Source organism: Neoarius graeffei, chromosome 21 (genome assembly GCF_027579695.1).
Source record: "Neoarius graeffei isolate fNeoGra1 chromosome 21, fNeoGra1.pri, whole genome shotgun sequence".
Lineage (NCBI taxonomy): Eukaryota > Metazoa > Chordata > Actinopteri > Siluriformes > Ariidae > Neoarius > Neoarius graeffei.
Genome location: NC_083589.1, coordinates 2,748,980 through 2,769,441, shown reverse-complemented (window position 1 = coordinate 2,769,441; position 20,462 = coordinate 2,748,980). Strand labels below are relative to the sequence as shown.

Below are 20,462 nucleotides of genomic sequence, written 5' to 3'. Positions count from 1 at the left end.
ATTATACTCAAAATAATCAAAGCACTTTTATTTCATTGAATGGATAAAAATAGATGATTGTTACACAATATGAAAAAGAGCCAATAAAACTCTCCAGAATGTAAAATATTGACTTGTTCTCATTGTGGAAAGATAAAAAGTCACATTAACTTGTATATTGTTGATGAAGATGTAATATTAAAATGAACTGGCCATCACTCATTTAAAAAGTGAGAATATTGAATTAAAGCTGAGATTATAAAACAAACATCTGAGAATATTCAATGAAAACTGAGAATATAAAACAAAATCCTGAGAATAAGGAAACAAACCTGAGAATTTAAAATGAAAATCTGAGAATACGTAATGAAACCTGTATATATATTTATGATGCTTGCATAGACTATATCTGGCTTGTAACATTGCCAGCTACCGAATAAAAATGACAACAAAAACGCAATATAGCAAGCGATCTAATTAGCACGTCATGGTCTGAATATTTCATAAAGGAATTCTCGAATCCGTCTCAATGAGATGTTTTACAGTTAAAAGCACAGCATTGAACATAAAGGTAAATGTGTCTTTAAAAATGTAAAAACATACATTGTTTTAAGGAATCCAAAGATTTGTGTTCTTTTGCCAAGTGGCTTATAGTTACTAAGACATTTGTAAAAGAGTGAATAACAGGTTGATAAATGTAAAAGATGAAGATGAATATTATATGAGTTGAGCTGAAATAATTGGTGAGATAAATGAGGTGTGGTGTGTCAGTGATATTGAAGCTGACTTATAGCATTAAAAGTGTTGTAAAAGAAAAGATGGAGACATTGCATTAGGGAATATGAAAGGTGATTTAACTCTCCTCCTCTATTTTCTAATAACTCGGGGAAAATGAACACAGTTCAGGAAACATGACATTGTTGGAAGGATAATAAAATCATTTTTTGTGTTTATAAAAGTTGAAATGTAATTTCCTGAGAAAAGGCCTTTGGTGGCGTGTCTCAGTCACATGGTCCCTGTCTTTCTGAGATTTCTCCTCCACGTCATCATATTCTGTAAAATAAATGCACTGACCTCTTTAATAGATCCTGTGTATTGTATTAATTGTGATGTAAACCTTAAAAATACAGTCAGTGATGCACAATGTGGGAATGTCTTTAATATTCTATCAGTAAAAAAGAGAAAAAAGGAGATTTATCAGTTCAGCTTCATCATAATCTTCTGGACCGTCTCCTGACGAAATCAATGAATCAGTAATAAACCACTGTGTGTGTTGCTGTTCTAGTAAAATACTGAGTTACAGGGTGGTGTGATGAAGCTGAGTTACTGCTACCACCCTAACGTTGATCATTTACCTACAACAGCATGTCCCCAAGTGGTTTATTCCTCTTAGACCATGGGAATTTGCCAACAATTGCAGTTTTTCACTGAGTAAAGAATTAGATCTTGTACTTTTCATCCATTTATAGTTACAGATAATGTTGTATATCTTTGGAAAAATAAGTTTGTTCCTTTGCTCACTGATGTCATAGCAGCTACAAACAGTGGTTCCCTCAGCAGCTTTTCTTTTCTTTTTTTGTTCATTTCCAGATAAAATCTGACCTGTGACGATGTTTGGGTTTGTTTCCATGGTAACCGCATCATCGTAGTTCTTGGACACGTCCTCTGTCAGAATGTGGAGATAAAAGCTATTAAATCCACATGAATGTCATTAATGATGGTGTGGATGCTTGTGGATGCGACACTGTCACATTATTATCATACCTGTCAGTATAACTGACTTCTGATCAGCTGGAATGGCGTCATCATAATTCTCCGCTTCATCCTCTACACCAAAACACAGATATTTAAAGAGAGTTAAAGTTTACTGAAGTGGCAGTTTGTACACTGTGTATTTGATGACACAATGCAAAATGACACCATATACATGTCAAAAATGTCACGACACACAAAGCAAGAAACAAACTGATGTGCAGTGTGTGTTTAATTTCTACTGCTTTCTAAAGCAAATCCCCAAACAGAACCACACCCTCCACGTTATCAGGGATCGGTCCAGCAGTGACGGCATCATTATAGTCCTCTGGTGGCTTGACTCTTCCTTTATCACCTACAGTGGTGCTTGAAAGTTTGTGAACCCTTTAGAATTTTCTATATTTCTGCATAAATATGACCTAAAACATCATCAGATTTTCACACCAGTCCTAAAAGTAGATATAGAGAATCCAGTTAAAGAAATGAGACAAAAATATTATACTTGGTCATTTATTTATTGAGGAAAATGTCATTTATTTATTGAGGAAAATGATCCAATACTACATACCGTATCTGTGAGTAGCAAAAGTATGTGAACCTTTGCTTTCAGTACCTGGTGAGACCCCCTTGTGCAACAATAACTGCAACTAAGTGTTTCTGGTAACTGTTGATCAGTCCTGCACACCGGCTTGGAGGAATTTGAGCCCATTCCTCCATACAGAACAGCTTCAACTCTGGGATGTTGGTGGGTTTCCTCACATGAACTGCTCGCTTCAGGTCCTTCCACAACATTTCGATTGGATTAAGGTCAGGACTTTGAATTAGCCATTCCAAAACATTAACTTTATTCTTCTTTAACCATTCTTTGGTAGAACGACTTGTGTGCTTCGGGTCGTTGTCTTGCTGCATGACCCACCTTTTCTTGAGATTTAGTTCATGGACAGATGTCCTGACATTTTCTTTTAGTATTTGCTGGTATAATTCAGAATTCATTGTTCCATCAATGATGGCAAGCCGTCCTGGCCCAGATGCAGCAAAACAGGCCCAAACCATGATACTACCACCACCATGTTTCACAGATGGGATAAGGTTCTTAGGCTGGAATGCAGTGGTTTCCTTTCTCCAAACATAACGCTTCTCATTCAAATCAAAAAGTTCTATTTTGGTCTCCTCTGTCCACAAAACATTTTTCCAATAGCCTTCTGGCTTGTCCTCGTGATCTTTAGCAAACTGCAGACAATCAGAAATGTTCTTTTTGGAGAGCAGTGGCTTTCTCCTTGCAACCCTGCCATGCACACCATTGTTGTTCAGTGTTCTCCTAATGGTGGACTCATGAACATTAACATTAGCCAATGTGAGAGAAACCTTCAGTTGCTTAGAAGTTTCCCTGGGGTCCTTTGTGACCTCGCCAACTATTACATGCCTTGCTCTTGAAGTGATCTTTGTTGGTTGACCACTCCTAGGGAGGGTAATAATGCTCTTGAATTTCCTCCATTTGTACACAATCTGTCTGACTGTGGATTGGTGGAGTCCAAACTCTTTAGAGATGGTTTTGTAACCTTTTCTAGCCTGATGAGCAACAACAATGCTTTTTCTGAGGTCCTCAGAAATCTCCTTTGTTCGTGCCATGATACACTTCCACAAACATGTGTTGTGAAGATCAGACTTTGATAGATCCCTTTTCTTTAAATAATACAGGGTGCCCACTCACACCTGATTGTCATCCCATTGATTGAAAACACCCGACTCTAATTTCACCTTCAAATTAACTGCTAATCCTAGAGGTTCACATAGTTTTGCCAATCACAGATATGTAATATTGGATCATTTTCCTCAATAAATAAATGACCAAGTATCATATTTTTGTCTCATTTGTTTAACTGGGTTCTCTTTATCTACTTTTAGGACTTGTGTGAAAATCTGATGATGTTTTAGGTCATATTTATGCAGAAATATAGAAAATTCTAAAGGGTTCACAAACTTTCAAGCACCACTGTAAATGAAATAAAAGCAGAGGGTCTGTACAAACAGCTCCATCACATTCTGACCTCATGGTTTCATGTCAAGTCACTAAATTTATGGGATCAGTTCACAACTGCACCCACTTATGAAGTCACTGGTGTCGATGACATCATCATAATACTCCACCTTTTCTCCGATCCCAGACTTGACTGTAAAAAGAACCATTTGTTTGTTTGGGGTTTTTAAACACATTTATACTCAATAAAATCCTCATCCAAAGAAGCTTTGATCAATTTGATAAGAGGGATTTCAGAAGCTTAAAGTAAGATCAGGTTGATTGTGAGATGTCGTGTCAGCATTAAAACACTGGAGTTACTGTAATTCTTCGATACAATACATCATAATCACGTCTCAGAAAGGACACGTTTAGTCATTTCTGATTTTTAATTGCAATTCTAATCTCGTTCAGTTCATGGAGTTCGACAAACTCACACTCTGGGCTTTTTTACCTGAGAGAAGCTCATCATCCACATGCTCATACCCAGAATGCTGTTCTTCAGAGAGGAGACTTCCTGTTAGAGGAGAGCAGCACGATCATGAGACACACACACACACACACACACACACACAGAGAGAGAGAGAGAGAGAGAGAGAGAGAGAGAGATGCACCTGTACAGGAAAACATTCACAGGAGAGCTGAACACAGGCAGAAAAAAGACGAGTTGCAGGTGTGTTTTGAGATTTTAAAGGACAGCTGGTGCAGATACCAGAAAATTGTCAAAGCTGAAAAGACAAAATATTTTTCTGATATTATTTGAAATAACTGTCATAAAGCTCACGTTCTTTTTAGTGCCATTAACACTGTTCTTAATTCCCCCCAATCTGCTCGTCCTGATGTTTCCCCAGAAACCTGTGAAAAATTCCTCCACTTCTTTGTGGACAAGATTGCGAGCCTTAGAGCATCATCTCACCCCCTTCTTATGAGCCGTCTATCACTGTCACTCGCTCTGCTGCTTTTACCCACTTTGAGCCTGTGTCTCTTTCTCTCTGAAAGGAAATTATTGGTCAGATGAAATCTTCAGCTTGTCCCACAGATGTTGTCCCCCCTCGCCTTTTTCAAGAGATTTTGGAAACTATTGGCCCAAACATCCAAATGGTTATGAACAGCAGTCTCTCCTCAGGTGTTGTTCGAGTACATTTGAATCCTGCAGTAATGCAACCACTGATCACAAAACCTCATCTGGACTCCGCAGTCCTCTCCGATTTTACACCAATTTCTAAACTGGCTTTCAAAAATTCTGGAGAAGGTTGTGCTCTTACAATTGCAATCTTTTTTAGACACACATGGCATTCTTGAGGTGTTCCAGTCTGGTTTTAAAGTCCTTCACAGCACTGAATCTGCCCTTTTAAAAGTTTGACTCTTTTATTGGCTACTGACTCCAGGGATTCTGCCGTTCTGATGCTTTTCCATCTCACAGCTGCATTCGACACAGTAGACCACAGCATCCTCATCTCCTGCCTGGAGCACTGTGTGGGCATTAAAGCTCCTGCTCTGGAGGCCTTCAGCTCTTACTTGTCCTGTACTGGCCTTCCTTCACCGACTCCCTGTACGGTTTAGGATCCATTTTTATTTTCCAAAAACAACTCATTAAATGGGCGAGCTCCACCCTTTCTCTCTGACCTTTTACAGCCACACGTCCCATCAAGGTCACTCAGGTCACTGACCGGTTGCTTTGGGTGTCGCATCCCAAAATCAAGGTTGAAGCCCAGGGGAGATGGTGCCTTTGCAGTTGTCGCCCCCAAACTCTTACTGTTGGATTGGTATTTTTGGTGATGTTTATTGTTTTCTTCCAAAAGTTTTTGGTTTTGGATGAAATTTTAACTGCTGGTAGCCACAGACAACGGAAACTCACTGATCCTAGATGAGTGACCTTGACCTATTTTTCAAGGTCACAGAGCACATTTTATGTGTTTTATGTTGAAAATGTCATTTCATTTATTCCAGTATCTCTTAAAGCTATAAGGATTTCCCCCTGGATTTTATGTAAATAAATGATGAGCTCATTTCCTGCACAAAAAGCTTTGACACCAGTCAAGTGGAAAGTGACGCGTTCTGGACTGCGGTTGAAAACGGTTTGTTTCCTAAACAGCCAAAACCACAACATGTTCATAAACACCAATGGTGCCAAAAGTTATGATTTGCTCTGGACCAGTGCAGGTTCTTCTTTGGTTGAGAATTCTTTATCAGTTTTTGAAAAATTTGAATTTAATGTATTTTGGCGCTCGCAAAAATGGTCACTATCGCCATTTCACCATGAAATATTGATTTTGGCTTCTAATATGTTCCAGTAAACGACCCCAAACACCGACCCGTTCTACCAGAATCAAGTGTCAAATCTGACCTTTGACCTACTGTGAGAGGTCAAAAAGGTCATTTTCTGTTTCCGACTGTACTTTTTTCATAAAATCATAAAAATAGTTTCATATTTACAGACAATGACCTTGTATTTTTTCTTTAGTGCAGATTCTTTTGTAGATTATTGACAAACTGATATATTTTATCAAATGCTGGAGATAAAAATGACAGAAATTCCCCAGTGTGATGGTTATCCCTGAAAACTTTGTGTCGGTGTTTTCTCCACTTTTACCTGAAACTATGACCTCGACTAAAATTAAATGTATTTTTCACTGTGTATAATTTACATCTGCTCTTTCTGTTCATTCTGTCAAATCACAGGTTTCTCTGATATTTTCAGCTCTAAAGTCTGAAAAACTATCAAAAGAGACAAAAATGTCATTTTCACCATGAAATAAAGTTTTTGGCTGAGAACATGTGACAGTAAACGACTCCAAATATACACCCATTCTCCCTGAACCAACTGTCAGATTTGCCCTTTGAGCTCCTTTGCGAGGTCGGGTCGGTGATGTTCAGTTTTTAATGCACTAATTGCGTCAGCTGTTTCCATGGACAGATACTTTAGGGAGTAAACACAATCTTCAGTGCAGATTGTAATGGAAATAAAACACAAACAGATGGAGTTTGTATAAAATGATCCAGAAGAGGAAAGTTGTGTTTAAAAAGAGAAGTGGATGAGATTTGTGTGTCAGTGTGTAAGAAGAGAAATCATCGTCAGGCTTTTAAAAAGTGTAACTGGTGAACAGTGCAGTGAAAGTGTAGATTGGATGGAGTGTAAATGCATCGTAAGAAGAGTCACTTTACACAACTCTGTGTGTGTGTGTGTGTGTGTGTGTGTATGTGTGTGTGTGTGTAGGGGGAACTGTCTGGAGTGAGCCGCGAGGTGAATGTTGCTCGGTGCGAAGCAAATGGTCCAAGACTGTTAACATTAACATTGTCTGTTTACTTTTGAAACAGATGAAGATTTGAAATTATCAGTGACATTTTCAGATTATTATTATTATTATTATTATTATTATTATTATTATTATTTGATGGTGTGATTTGTCTCTTAACTTGGTGTTTGTGTGTTATTGTGGTGTTTTATGGTGTGTGTTGTGATGATTGTACAGCACTTTGCTCAACTGCTGTTCTTTTTAAATTTGCTTTATAAATAAATTTGACTCGACTCGACGTTCAAACGCAGCAAATCAGAAGCTTTAATAGATGTTTATCAGCAGAATTCTGTCACGACACCACATGGACTCCAACTGCACACTTCCTCTCACACACACTTATTTTTATTCATTTTTGGTAAATCACACACACACACACACACACACACACACACACACACACACACACACACACACACACACAGGGAGGGAGAGAGTAATGCACCTGTACAGGAACACATGGGGGGGGGGGGGTACAGGAAAGTTTACACACACAGGTAGAGAGGGGGGTTGAGGGCTCAGGAAAGAACATAAGCACACACACACTTGCACTAAATCAGAAGCTTTAATAGATGTTTATCAGCAGAATTCTGTCTCGACACCACATGGACTCCAACTGCACACTTCCTCTCACACACACTCATTTTTATTCATTTTTATTGATTTGTTGTAATAGAGATGAAAGTGGAGCAAAAAAAAAAAAAAATTGTGAACTTTTGAAAGTCGAACTGGGGGGGGGGCACTGTCCTCCGAAACAATTTTAATAACATAACACGCAAAAACCTGCATTCTAGTGCATTTTAGTACTTATTTTCACTAAAACAAGTGATAACTTTTAAGGCTTTTTCTTTCATGTACATTAATGATTAACATGTCAAAAATATCTAATTTAATTCCCCGAGTTAATTAGTAATTTTCAGGAGTACATTTAGAAAACACAGTGATTTTCCTGCTACACAGTTCATTACTTTGAAAAAAATCAGACAGTTGAAGGTAAACTCAGCAAAATCCCAAAACAGTCCTGTTAAAAAGTAAAGGTCTGTTAGAGTTTCTAAAGCTTTCAGATTTCAATGTTGGGGACGTTGAGCCTCGTTTATCAATCTTTTAGTAGAGTTGTGCATTTTCAGAAGCTAAAGTGAACTAAAAATTTCCAATTCAGATTCATGCGAGTTGAAGCCAATTGTTTACATTAGTTCGTATTGTCTGTAAATTTAAACACACCAAATTTCTCATATAAATCAGGGGCGTAGGGTGTGTGTGTGTGTGTGTCACACACTGACTGGCAGCCTGAGTGCATTATGTAACAAAAAATACATTCCCACTGCTAGTTTTAAGCAGCTTAGAAACCGGCTCTTCCATTATTGCTGTTTCTTCCACGTTTTCTTGATGTTGTGTTCTAGAAACGGCACTAAAACTTAGCTTCAAAACCACAAAATGCAACTTTGATGGAAAAAAATATATATAATAACTTGCTTACCTCTCTTCACGTCAAAAGAAGGAGGAAAGTTGCACTTGTTTTGACATGGCGAATTATTAACACGAGGAAATACATGTAATTCGCAACTAAAAAGACTGCAGCTACACTGACAGCTTGAACATGCTTTCTAGTGCGATTGTGTTGCGCTTGCACAGAACGGTGTCAGTCCTGCGCACCTTAGCTCATGCACCTGAAGGCGTGTCTTGGGCGCTCGCGCCTAACGAGCTCCGGCACGCGCGCCGTTAACAAAGAACACGTGTCTTTAATGAATGAACTATGTTTGGGCTATTTAAGGACCGCGCCCATGCAAGGATGATGCAAAATATTACACCCCGTCTAGGGACGCCAAAAATCCGAAAAATAAATTTCTCCATTCGGAAAACTGGAGATTTTCAAGAATTTTGTCAAATATCCGGATTTCTGGGTAAATCCGGAAGAATTTCATCTATAGTTGTAAAGAAACAAATCTCACTGGATTTGGGGGGAAATATTGTTTGAAGGGCCGCTCCCACAATAACTCTAACTGTAACTATAAATAACTGGGTCCCCTGCAGTGTATGTGGTCGGTGCTCACACCAGCGTGATATGGATCCCTATAGCCCAGGCCTGGGTTTATCCGTATCGCTGATTCTAGAGCGATGTTTCCAGGCCTGGACCTGATCCCATCAAACATCTGACCAATCAGCTCATTGTTTAAACCAACAATCATGAATATTTATTTCTCTGACCCTTACAGAAAAAAAACATATGAATTTCCCATGTATTTCACATGTGATCACATGTTACCATATGTGGTAACATGTGGAATACATGGTATCAGATTTTGTAACATGTTACCATGTAGAGCACATGTGTAAAACATTCCCACATGTGATTCACATAAAATTGGGCCAAAACCACGTTTCCCATGTGCAAATAACATGTTTCCCATGTGTAAAACACATTTTCCACATTTTTCACATGTGAAAAATCACATGTGAAGTTCATGTGTTTTTTCTGTAAGGGGAGGGTCAGGACCAAGCGATATTATCGTGGGGATTATAGTTGTGGTGTTTCTGCTCCAGACTGGAACTAAACTCAGGCAGAGGGAGAGTCAGAGTTGGAGTTATAGGTAGAGTTATAGTTATGGGTGTTGTGGGACCGGGCCCTCAGTGTGATGGAGATCAGTTCACATCTCACTCACCTCTTTGAGTGGAGCTCCTGATTCTTCTAGTGATGGATCTGTGGTTGATCTCCTCATAGACTGCCTCAGGCTGAGTCTTACACCTCGTCTTAGAGACATCTGGAAGTAAATAATAATAATAATAATAATAATAATAATAATAATGAGTTTGTATTTGTGAATAATTCTGAATACCAATTTTGAATAAAGTGTGAGATTGTAAATAATATAATACAATAATAGAGTTGGTGTTGTAGAGAAAAGAAAATGTGTGAATGTGTTGTACCTCTCCTGAGCGCTCTGTTCTGGTAAAACAGGAGCAGCAGAAGCACTAAGGCCAGGAAGAGCAGCGTTCCCAACACAAAGAGAACCAGTGGAGGGCTGGATGGAGCTCCAGCTGATGGAGGAGTTTGAGTGGCTCTTACTGAAGTCAAAAACACAGAAGAGGATCTCGATACGACACTGTAATCATAAATATTTAGAAAAAGTACTGAACAGTAGCAATTATTGTACTGGAACAAATATACAGACCTGATGTGGTGGTGGTGGTGGTGGTGGGTCTCACTGTGGACACAGTGGATATGTCTGTATTTACAAAAAGAAAAGAAAAATTCTATCCTCCAATAAAAATAAACTCTCACTCAGTAAGGTTTATGAGATGCTGATGAGCGAATTACTGTTTCAGATCTGAGCTTTCAAGATTACATCGAAGATTATAAATAAAAGTCAGCAAGTTTTAACACTGGGAGAAAAGTGTAATGAGCAGAGACAGAAAGCTGAAAAGTTAGTGCACCCCTCTGACCTGCACAGGTGACTCCAGCATGAGAGCAGTCAGTGTGGTTCTTCAGGGCATGATGACAGTCCCACAGGTGAATCTCATCCCCTCGACACTTCACTCTGTTCAGCCAGATCGTCCCTTCACCAGGACCAGTAACATTCCTCTCAGCTCTCAGCGCCGACCCACAGCCCAGCTGTCTGCACACCACCTGAGCGTTCCTGATGTTCCACTGATCATCACAAACGGAGCCCCATGTAGCATTATGATACACCTCCAACCCCCCAGAGCAGCTTCCCTTATCTCCCCTCAGCCTGAGAGACCAGCGCTCTACATCACACACATCACACATGAGGAAACACACCTACGCTGAAGAACAGCTCCAGTCACACAGCTCACTACAACACAATGATAATACAACCTTATATTACACTCAACATGGGCTCGTTTACCAAAAACACTTTCTGAGGTCTTCTGAAAAAGAATCTCATACTAACTCCATATCCAGGTGTTTACTTTGATGTGTTATTCATAAATAAAGGAATGAATTGCTGCTGAATGAAATCATGTAAAGCAGTAAGATCAGCTTTGGGTTCTGTTTCCTGATTTGATTTCTGTTGGTTGAATTTTCATGAAGTGTGAGGAAGACTGATGCCCTCAGGATGGTTCTATGAGGAAATCCATTCAAGTCCTCAGAAAATGATTTTATAAACACATGAGGAAAAATCTTCTGTCACTAACAAATGCAAATGAAGAACAGTACAAAAAGCTTTTCCTTATCCATCCTTACTTGAGCAATGTTTCTGAGAGGGAAATGAAGAGCACTTTTCTCGTGGATGGAGAGACTTTCCATCATCTGCAGGAATAAAATCCATGCATTAATGAAAAGGTTTCACATGCAGGTTTATCTCTCAGAGCAGACTTTCCTCAGACTTTCCACAGGATTTTTTACCAAATACACTTTATATTTCAGCAACATTAGTTATACACTATTCACAATGAAACACTGCAGTTTATGGCAACGGACAGAAGCAGAAAAGTCTGAATCCACCCACCTGTACAGGTAATATGAACCACCTCATCACCATTATCACAGCGGTTCTGTCCCCAGGGTGAAGATGGACACTGCCACAGATTAGAGTCGTGTTTCCTACACTTCAGATAATCCAGCCAGTTCGGAGCAGATTTTACTCTCGCTGCAGTGTTTGACAGACTGCCACGTCTTCCACAGTTCAGCTCTTGACACACCATGTTTACTGTCTCATCATCCATCTGATTGTGACACACATTACCCCAGGTTCCATTGTAGAACACTTCCAGATTCCCCTCACAGCCCTCCGTGAGTCGGATCTCTTTAAACTCTGCTGGAAGAAGAACGACTTTGGCTTCATTTGTAAAAATCCTGTTTTATTGACTCAGTTAAAGATGTGTAATATTATCTTTCTGTAAAAAGATATTCAACATGGATGACATTTATAAACAGCTCCTTACTCTCATGTTGAATTTCAGGAACTTTGGAGCTGAGTTTTGAAACACAGACATGTCCATATTTAACAGGTTTAATCTCAGTCATCACACTGTACCTGAGCACACGACTCCTACGTCCTCCTGGTGTCCACATTCACCCTCTTCACACCGCTGAAATCTGCAGTTCCACAGGGACGTCTCGTTCCCCTCACACTCCACCTCATTCAGCCATATGGACCCAGTTCCAGGACCAAACCAGGCTGGTATGTGGGTACTGAGGGCCTCTCCACACTGCAGCTGTCTGCACACCACCTGCGCATCCTCAATATCCCACGAGTCATCACACACTGTCCCCCACGAGCCGCTGTGGAAAACCTCCAGCCTTCCTGCACAGTCTCCACCAGAACCAACCAGCCTGATGGAGCTGTGGGCGGAGTCAAAGATACCTGCAGTATGGCCCAAAATAAGGAAAGACCAAGTGATTTAACTTTTCTTTATTTCATAAATTACTTAATATTAATATACCTCTGTAGACTATTTGATTTTTCTGCATATTTAATAGAACACTTTAGAATGATAAAACATTGATTCCTGTTGTTAATCACTGCTCATTGGTCGGTGTTGTACTGCTTACCTGAGCAGGTGATGTACAGCTGTTCCCCGGAGCTGCAGTTGACATTTTGTGCTCTGCTGCAGTTCCCCAGATGAGCTTCAGTCCCAGAGCAGCTGAAACCCGTTACACACATGTGTTTGTGTTCAGTGGTGGATGGAGAGGAGCGGTAGTTCAGCACGGAGCCACAGCCCTGCTGTCTGCAGAGCACAGACGCCTCAGACAGACTCCACAAGTCCAGGAGAACTCTCCTCCAGTCCTGCCTGAAATAAATCTCCACCTCCCCATGACACTCGCTCCCTCCAGACAACTGCACTCGCCCCTCATGAAACGCCACGGATGATCCTGAAGCAGAAGAACATGGTTTAAATATTCTAATGAACACTGACTTTATTCACTAACGTGGTGTACATGACGTTAATATCTCACCATTACAGATGACTCCAGCATCGTTTTGATGAGAGCAGGCAGCTCGACTCCATGATGAGACGCCACATTGTGAGAGGTGTGTCTCATTCCCCTGACAATCAAACACATCAGCCCAGATGGGGTCACGCCCCTCCCCAAACCATTCGACCTCCACCACAGCCACAGCACTCCCACAATCCAGCTGTGCACAGAGAACATCTGCAGCTCTCATATCCCAGCTTACAGCACAAACTGTGCCCCACTCACTGAGGTACTGGAGCTCCACTCGACCGGAACAGGAGTCCGGTCCGTTCACCAGCCGCGCCCCTGTGTGACCTGAACAAACAGCCGAGAGCTCGGTGAAAGAGGAAAATTAACAAAGGCACCTTAAAGTTTGATTGACAGGTTTGTGGTCTCTATTTAAACAGAAGTTAAATCATGATACTTAACCAGAACATTTTAATCCCACATCGTTGTCATGGGAGCAGGTTGAGTGTTTGAGTGAAGATGATGTTGGACAGAAGTAAATCTCAGATTCGTTTCCTCTACACTGAAGCTCCTCTGTCCACACCTGACCCTCCCCTCGGCCAAAAGCAGCTGATCCCAGCACCTCCACAGGAATCCCACAGCCCAGCTCTCTGCACACAACCTCTGCATCCTGCTGGTCAAAGTCAGCATCACACACTGTGGACCAGGAACCTCCATGGAACACCTCAACTCTCCCAGAGCACCGGTGAGGACCAGCAGAGAGTCTCAATCCCTGACCTGGGTTTTATTTCATTGTGTAAAAATTGTACACATTTTCTGTTAAAATATCAATAAATCATTCCAATGGAGTTGCAAAATACTTTAAATTTACATAAAATCTAAAATCTAATTCCAATATTGGACTGATATTATATATTTTTTTCACAAGTACAGAAGTTTACCTGAACAGACGACTCCAGCATCAATCACATGATCACAGGCATGTTCCCCTTGTGAGCTACAGTTTTTCAGTGTTGACTCTGATCCTCTGCAGTACAAATCGTGTATCCAGATTGGTCCTGATCCTTCTCCAAACTCAGCCCAATACCGCAGATCTACAGGCTCCCCACAGCGCAGCTCTCTACACACCACTGCAGCATCTTTCACATCCCAGGCAGAACCACACACTGTTCCCCACTGACCATCCTGAAGAACCTCCACTCTCCCAGCACAGCGACTTTCACCATTCACCAACCTCACACCGTCTGAGAGGTGGACAGAACCATGGAGTCAGTATGCAAAAAAAGAGAAAGACCCACAGATAGAAAAGTGAAAATTTTCTTTCTTTCTTTCTTTCTTTCTTTCTTTCTTTCTTTCTTTCTTTCTTTCTTTCTTTCTGTGATATAATCCTTGTGTACTATTGGTAACAGCAGTATCACAGGACTCTGGTATTTTCTCTGTCAAAATTAATTAAATCAATGACAGTTTTCCACTTTGATGTTATTTATGAATGTGTTCATTATGGAGATTACAAAAATGTCACATTATTATCATACCTGTCACTATAACTGTCCTCTGATCAGCTGGAACAGCGTCATCATCGTTCTCAGGATCATTTCCTACAGTAACACACAGATATTTAAAGTGATGAAGTCAGAATGAACATTAAAGTGACAGAAATAGTGTTGAAGAGTCACAACAATCCCAGTGGGCCAGATTCAGAACCAGTGAAGTCCAAAAGTCCCATCAGAATGTCAGCAGGGAGAGTTCCTCATATTCAGAGTCGGGTTACACAGCTGCTTCAGGCAGTTTTATGTGTTCTTCCTTTATATTATTCACATTTAATATCATCATTTTATTAACACATCATTAAATTCACAAAATATTTGGGACTGAAAATCGTACTTTTTACATTTCCTGTCAAATGTAACACGATGGAACATAAAAGCAAGAAACAGTTTAAAAATAAAAAGACTAATATGATGATATAGGAATGAGATGGCGAACACTGACTGAGTCGATCATACTGATAAGATTTTGATGCCTGAATCGTACTATTAATTTAATTATATGGCTTCCACACTCGTTGTTCTCCAGCTTATAAAATAGGCCCTGATCCAGAACATCATGTTCTATTGTAGTCAATTTTTTCATGCTTTAGATTGGAATTTTAATTCTTCAAATGAATAAAACATGATGTCTGTGTTAATTCCATCTGCTCTCCTGGTCAGAAAACATAATCACAGTGTGAAGGATAATCTGACCGAGCGCTCGTCTGATACACTTACAGAGACACTTTAAGTTCATTTATAATTTTGCCCATAAAATCTTCACTCCTCCAGATAAGCAATATTTCTTATTCACGTGTCTCCTCCAACATCTTCCATGTGAAAAAAACTTTTTGTGCACTATAAGTGTGAATATTGTTAATCAATTAATACCATCATATTTATGTCTTGAATATTGTCCTTGAATGATGCTCCATCGTGTGTTTGAGTGAATTTACAGCATGAATATAAATGTCAGCATGGCATTGTTGTTCCAGCAAACTGTCAGATGGTGGCGCTGGAGGCACTGCTCCTCACTCAGGCTGATATCACGCAAGAAACATGTGTTTAAGTTCAACATCAGAAATGCACGCAACTGAGACACGCCTCTGTTTTAGATAAACTCCACCCTGAAAATAAGACAGTTGTGACATTGCAGGTCTGAATACTGATGTGGAGATTTAAATATAATTTAAAATGTCTTCTAATTTGTCAAAGAAACTGAACAGAATCTCACTGAGCAGAATGTAATGTAATAATCACAAAACATAATCAGAGTTCTCTGTTGTTTCATCGAAATCAAAGAAAAGCAGAGTGTGAATGTTTAAGGCAGAGCTTATTACCCTCAGGGTTGTGATCCCACCAGAGGTCACCTGAGATATTATTATTATTATTATTATTATTATTATTTTAGCAATTCACATGGTAAGCTGAAAATGTGTTTTTTTGTAATCTAGACATCGAGCTTTAGCCTATATCCTTAGGTGTCGAGTGACTTTCTTAAAATCTTTGCTGTTCCCAACAAGTGAGCTTTCTGAAGCAACGCAGTGCTGTCATTCAGTCCAATTTTGTTTATCGATGCCTTGAAGTTCTGAGTGATTTTCCCAAGTGCTCCAATAACAACTGGTCCTGCATTTACTCTCCTGCACTTCCAGATCTTCCCAATCACTCTTTTAAGGTCTTGATATTTTTTAATTTTCTCATGATCCTTTTCCAACACTCGTGTGTCAAAGGGGCATGCTATGTCGATTACATTTCACGTTCTCTCCTCCTTCTCCAATACGACCATATCAGGTCTGTTATGTTGAAGATGATGGCCTGTTTGAACCCTGAGGTCCCACAGTATTTTCACTTCATCATTTTCCATGAGCCATTCCGGAGTGTGGTCATACCACTTATACCACTGAACTTCTGACAGAGCTTCCAGTGAATGACTTGTCCAACCTTATCTTGTCTCCACATTTTGTTTTCTGTTTGTGTAAGTTTCTTTCATTCTGCTGTTAGATGACAAATTGTCTTTTCTCTTTCTCCACAAAATCGGCACATCAGGGACACATTCTCCTTGTCCACTCTGTTCTTGATGCTGTTGGTTGAGAATGCTTGATCTTGTGCAGCAGTTAAGAGTCCTTCCATTTCTTTCTTTATGGTACGTCTATTTAACCAGTTCCACAAATCCTAATCTCTCACTTCCTCCGGTCCCTTCATAAATTGTCCATGCAGTGTCTTGTTTCTATATCTGCTCATTCTTTCTTCAGCTGTACTTTGCTTTCTCACCCCGTCATCCAAAATTTTTTTCATTCTGCTACAAAATGAAGTAACCTTTTGGTAGTTACTTCAACAAACTTGTATAAATGACCTACTTCAATGTTTACACAGTCCTCTACACTTAATAAACCTCATCCACCACTTATCATTTCACATAAAATCTATCGTCATCCCCCTGTGGGTGAAGTGTTCTGTTAATGGTGAACAGCTTTCTCGTTTTCTGGTCCAATTTCCTGAGCTCTTCTTTGGTCCAACTGATAATTCCTGCACCAAACCTTCCCACTGAAACTGCCCTTAAATTGATCGCCTTCATCACGTTTCCACCATTCAGTTCTGACTTTCGTATCCTTCATATCCTTCTCAACTACACATTAGATATTGCCTTTCTAATGTGGCTGTGCTTTATGTCATCTGCCTCTAATATCCCAACATTATTATCTCATCTCATTATCTGTAGCCGCTTTATCCTGTTCTACAGGGTTGCAGGCGAGCTGGAGCCTATCCCAGCTGACTACGGGCGAAAGGCGGGGTACACCCTGGACAAGTCGCCAGGTCATCACAGGGCTGACACATAGACACAGACAACCATTCACACTCACATTCACACCTACGGTCAATTTAGAGTCACCAGTTAACCTAACCTGCATGTCTTTGGACTGTGGGGGAAACCGGAGCACCCGGAGGAAACCCACATGGACACGGGGAGAACATGCAAACTCCACACAGAAAGGCCCTCACCGGCCACGGGGCTCGAACCAGGACCTTCTTGCTGTGAGGCGACAGCACTAACCACTACACCACCGTGCCGCCCAACATTATTATTATTATTATTATTATTATTATTATCAGTAGTAGTAAAATGTTCATACAGTGTGCAATTCCTCTAAAGCTGATTTTACAGCAGATTGCAGTGACGCTGCGTCCAACACACTGTCATGTTCATCAAAGTGGACTTTACACCGGACCCCGACAGCGCGGTCTATTATGATCAACATTTATTTTATAGAACTTAAATATTGATTGTGGTAATAAATATATTTTTGAGCATATATTTTAAATGTTAAGATTAAAACCAATTTACCTGAGCAGGTGAGTCCAGCATCTTCACCATGATTACAGTTATTTTTCCCCAACTCTCTTGATGTACAGCTCTTCAGTGTCGACTCTGATCCTATACAGTTCACACCATCCATCCAGATTGGTCCGGATCCTCGTCCAAAGTGAGCAAAATACCGAACATTTACAGGCTCCCCACAGCGCAGCTCTCTACACACCACTGCAGCTTCTCTCATATCCCAGCCATAATGACACACTGTTCCCCACTGACCATCATGAAGAACCTCCACTCTCCCAGCACAGCGACTTCCACCATTCACCAGCCTCACACTGCCTGAGAGAGAGAGAGAGAGAGAGAGGCAAGGCAAGTTTATTTATATAGCACATTTCATACACAGTGGCAGTTCAATGTGCTTTACAGAAGTAAAAGCAAAACAGTAAACAATAGAGAATAAAATTACATAAAAGAAATGGGAAGAAATATAATAAGAATTAAACAATAGTAGAAATAAAATAATAAAATGAAGTAGAAGTTCAAATAGGGGGAGAATAAGAAAAAAAACCCAGCAGAATAAAATAGAATAAAACTTAAGTAAAATTTGAAACATGCAGAGACTGTAAAAGTAAAGATTATAAAACATGTAAAGAAGACAATATTAATTATTTAACAGAAAGCACCTGAAAACAGCTTGGTCTTTAACCTAGATTTGAAGCTGCCAACAGCAGGTGCATTTTTAATGTCCTCTGGCAATTGGTTCCATAGCTGTACTGCATAGTAGCTAAAAGCTGCTTCACCATACTTTGTTTTAACAACTGGTTTTAATAGTAAATTTTTCTGTTGCGATCTGGTAGATCTGATTGGGTTAGGCCACTGCAACATATCAGAGAGGTAATTGGGCCCTGTACCATTTAGAGATTTGTACACCATCAGCAATGCTTTAAAGTCAATTCTGTAGCTTACTGGAAGCCAGTGAAGGGACCTTAGAATTGGAGTAATGTGCTCTGTTCTTTTTGTTCATGTGAGAACCCTAGCCGCTGCATTTTGAACCAGCTGAAGTCGTTTGATGGTCTTTTTTGGCAGGCCTGTGAAAAGGCCATTGCAGTAATCAACCCTACTAGAGATGAAGGCATGTATCAGTTTTTCCAGATCATTTTTTGACATAAGTCCTCTTAGTTTGGAAATGTTTTTTAGGTGATAAAATGTCGTTTTAGTGATTGCTTTCATGTGACTGTCAAAGTTTAGCTCGCTGTCAATGAAAACACCAAGATTTTTAACCATTTCTTTAGTTTTAATCCCTTTTGTGTCAAGAATAGTGGTAATCCTGAGTCTTTCATCTTTTTTTCCAAATAGAATTACTTCTGTTTTATCTGTGTTCAGCTGAAGAAAATTTTGTGACATCCAGTTGTTGATTTGATCGATACACTGGTAGAGACATTCAAGGGGGGGCATAATCATTAGGTGATAAAGCAAAATAAATTTGGGTGTCATCTGCATTGCAGTGATACAAAATTGAATTGTTATTGATAATTTGCCCAAGTGGGAGCATATAAAGGTTGAAAAGTAATGGTCCAAGAATCGACCCCTGGGGGACACCACAGGTCAAGGACATTGACGTTGAGGTACAATTTCCCATGGTAACAAAGAAGCTTCTATCTTTTAAATATGAATTTAATCAATTGATAACTTTACCAGTCAATCCAACCCAGTGTTCAAGTCGATATAGCAGTATGTTGTGATCAACAGTATCAAAAGCTGCACTGAGGTCCAGTAATACCAGGACCGATGTTTTGCCTGCATCAGTATTAAGACGTATGTCATTTATAACTTTAATCAGCACTGTTTCAGTGCTATGATTGGCACGAAAACCTGACTGAAAATTATCAAAACGGCTGTTTGATATCAAGAAGACAGTTAATTGATTGAAGACAATTTTTTCAAGGATTTTCCCAATGAATGGTAAATTTGATATTGGCCTGTAGTTATTTAATACTGAAGGATCCAGATTATTTTTTTTTAAGTAGGGGCTTTACAACAGCTTTTTTCAGGGACACAGGAACAATGCCAGTCTCTAGGGATGTATTTATAATTTGAAGCACATCTGTAATTATAAGATGAAGAACAGACTTAAAAAAGTTGGTAGGCAGAATGTCCAATTCAGATGTTGAGGAACTGAGATTTTGTACAGTTTTTTTCAAGAGTCTCATAATCAATTAAACAAAATTCTGACATTGTGTTGAAGTTATCTATCTGTGTCATTGGTGATTGCAGTTTTTCAATTTTTTGCAACTGAGATATTTTATGAGCAATATTCTGCCGTATTTTACCAATTTTACCTTTGAAGAAGGATGCAAACTCATTGCATTTATTAACTGAGAGAAGTTCAGGTGCTAATTGTGGTGGGGGATTAGTTAGCTTCTCTACTGTTGAAAATAGCACACGGGCATTGTTCATATTCCTGTTGATGATGTTGGAGAAGAAAGACTGTCTTGCTTTACGAATTTCATAATTATAATTACAAAGCATCTCTTTATGGATTTGATAATGGATGTGAAGTTTAGATTTGCGCCATTTTCTTTCAGTCTTTCTACATTCTCTCTTTAGCAGTTTAACAGCCGGGTACTGCTTCCATGGTGCTTTCTGCTTATCATTGACTCTTTTGATTTTGAATGGAGCAATATCATCC

The 20,462-nt window shown here is 39.7% G+C and overlaps 1 protein-coding gene across 1 annotated transcript in view; it reads right to left on the bottom strand.

Moving 5' to 3' along the window:
* Positions 1-916: 916 nt before the first annotated feature.
* The window catches only part of LOC132869646 (deleted in malignant brain tumors 1 protein-like), a 364,570-nt gene continuing 345,024 nt past the window's right edge, over positions 917-20,462 (bottom strand). Inside the window, exons 27-41 of the mRNA XM_060902938.1 lie at positions 17,796-18,112; positions 13,394-13,703; positions 12,965-13,279; positions 12,560-12,880; positions 12,042-12,371; positions 11,482-11,819; positions 11,249-11,282; positions 10,486-10,788; positions 10,215-10,268; positions 9,970-10,107; positions 9,705-9,803; positions 4,203-4,289; positions 1,744-1,806; positions 1,582-1,644; positions 917-1,032 (exon numbers count right to left, since the gene is read on the bottom strand). Coding sequence (XP_060758921.1) covers positions 917-1,032; positions 1,582-1,644; positions 1,744-1,806; positions 4,203-4,289; positions 9,705-9,803; positions 9,970-10,107; positions 10,215-10,268; positions 10,486-10,788; positions 11,249-11,282; positions 11,482-11,819; positions 12,042-12,371; positions 12,560-12,880; positions 12,965-13,279; positions 13,394-13,703; positions 17,796-18,112 — 2,888 coding nt within the window. The remainder of the gene's footprint in view (positions 1,033-1,581; positions 1,645-1,743; positions 1,807-4,202; positions 4,290-9,704; positions 9,804-9,969; positions 10,108-10,214; positions 10,269-10,485; positions 10,789-11,248; positions 11,283-11,481; positions 11,820-12,041; positions 12,372-12,559; positions 12,881-12,964; positions 13,280-13,393; positions 13,704-17,795; positions 18,113-20,462) is intronic.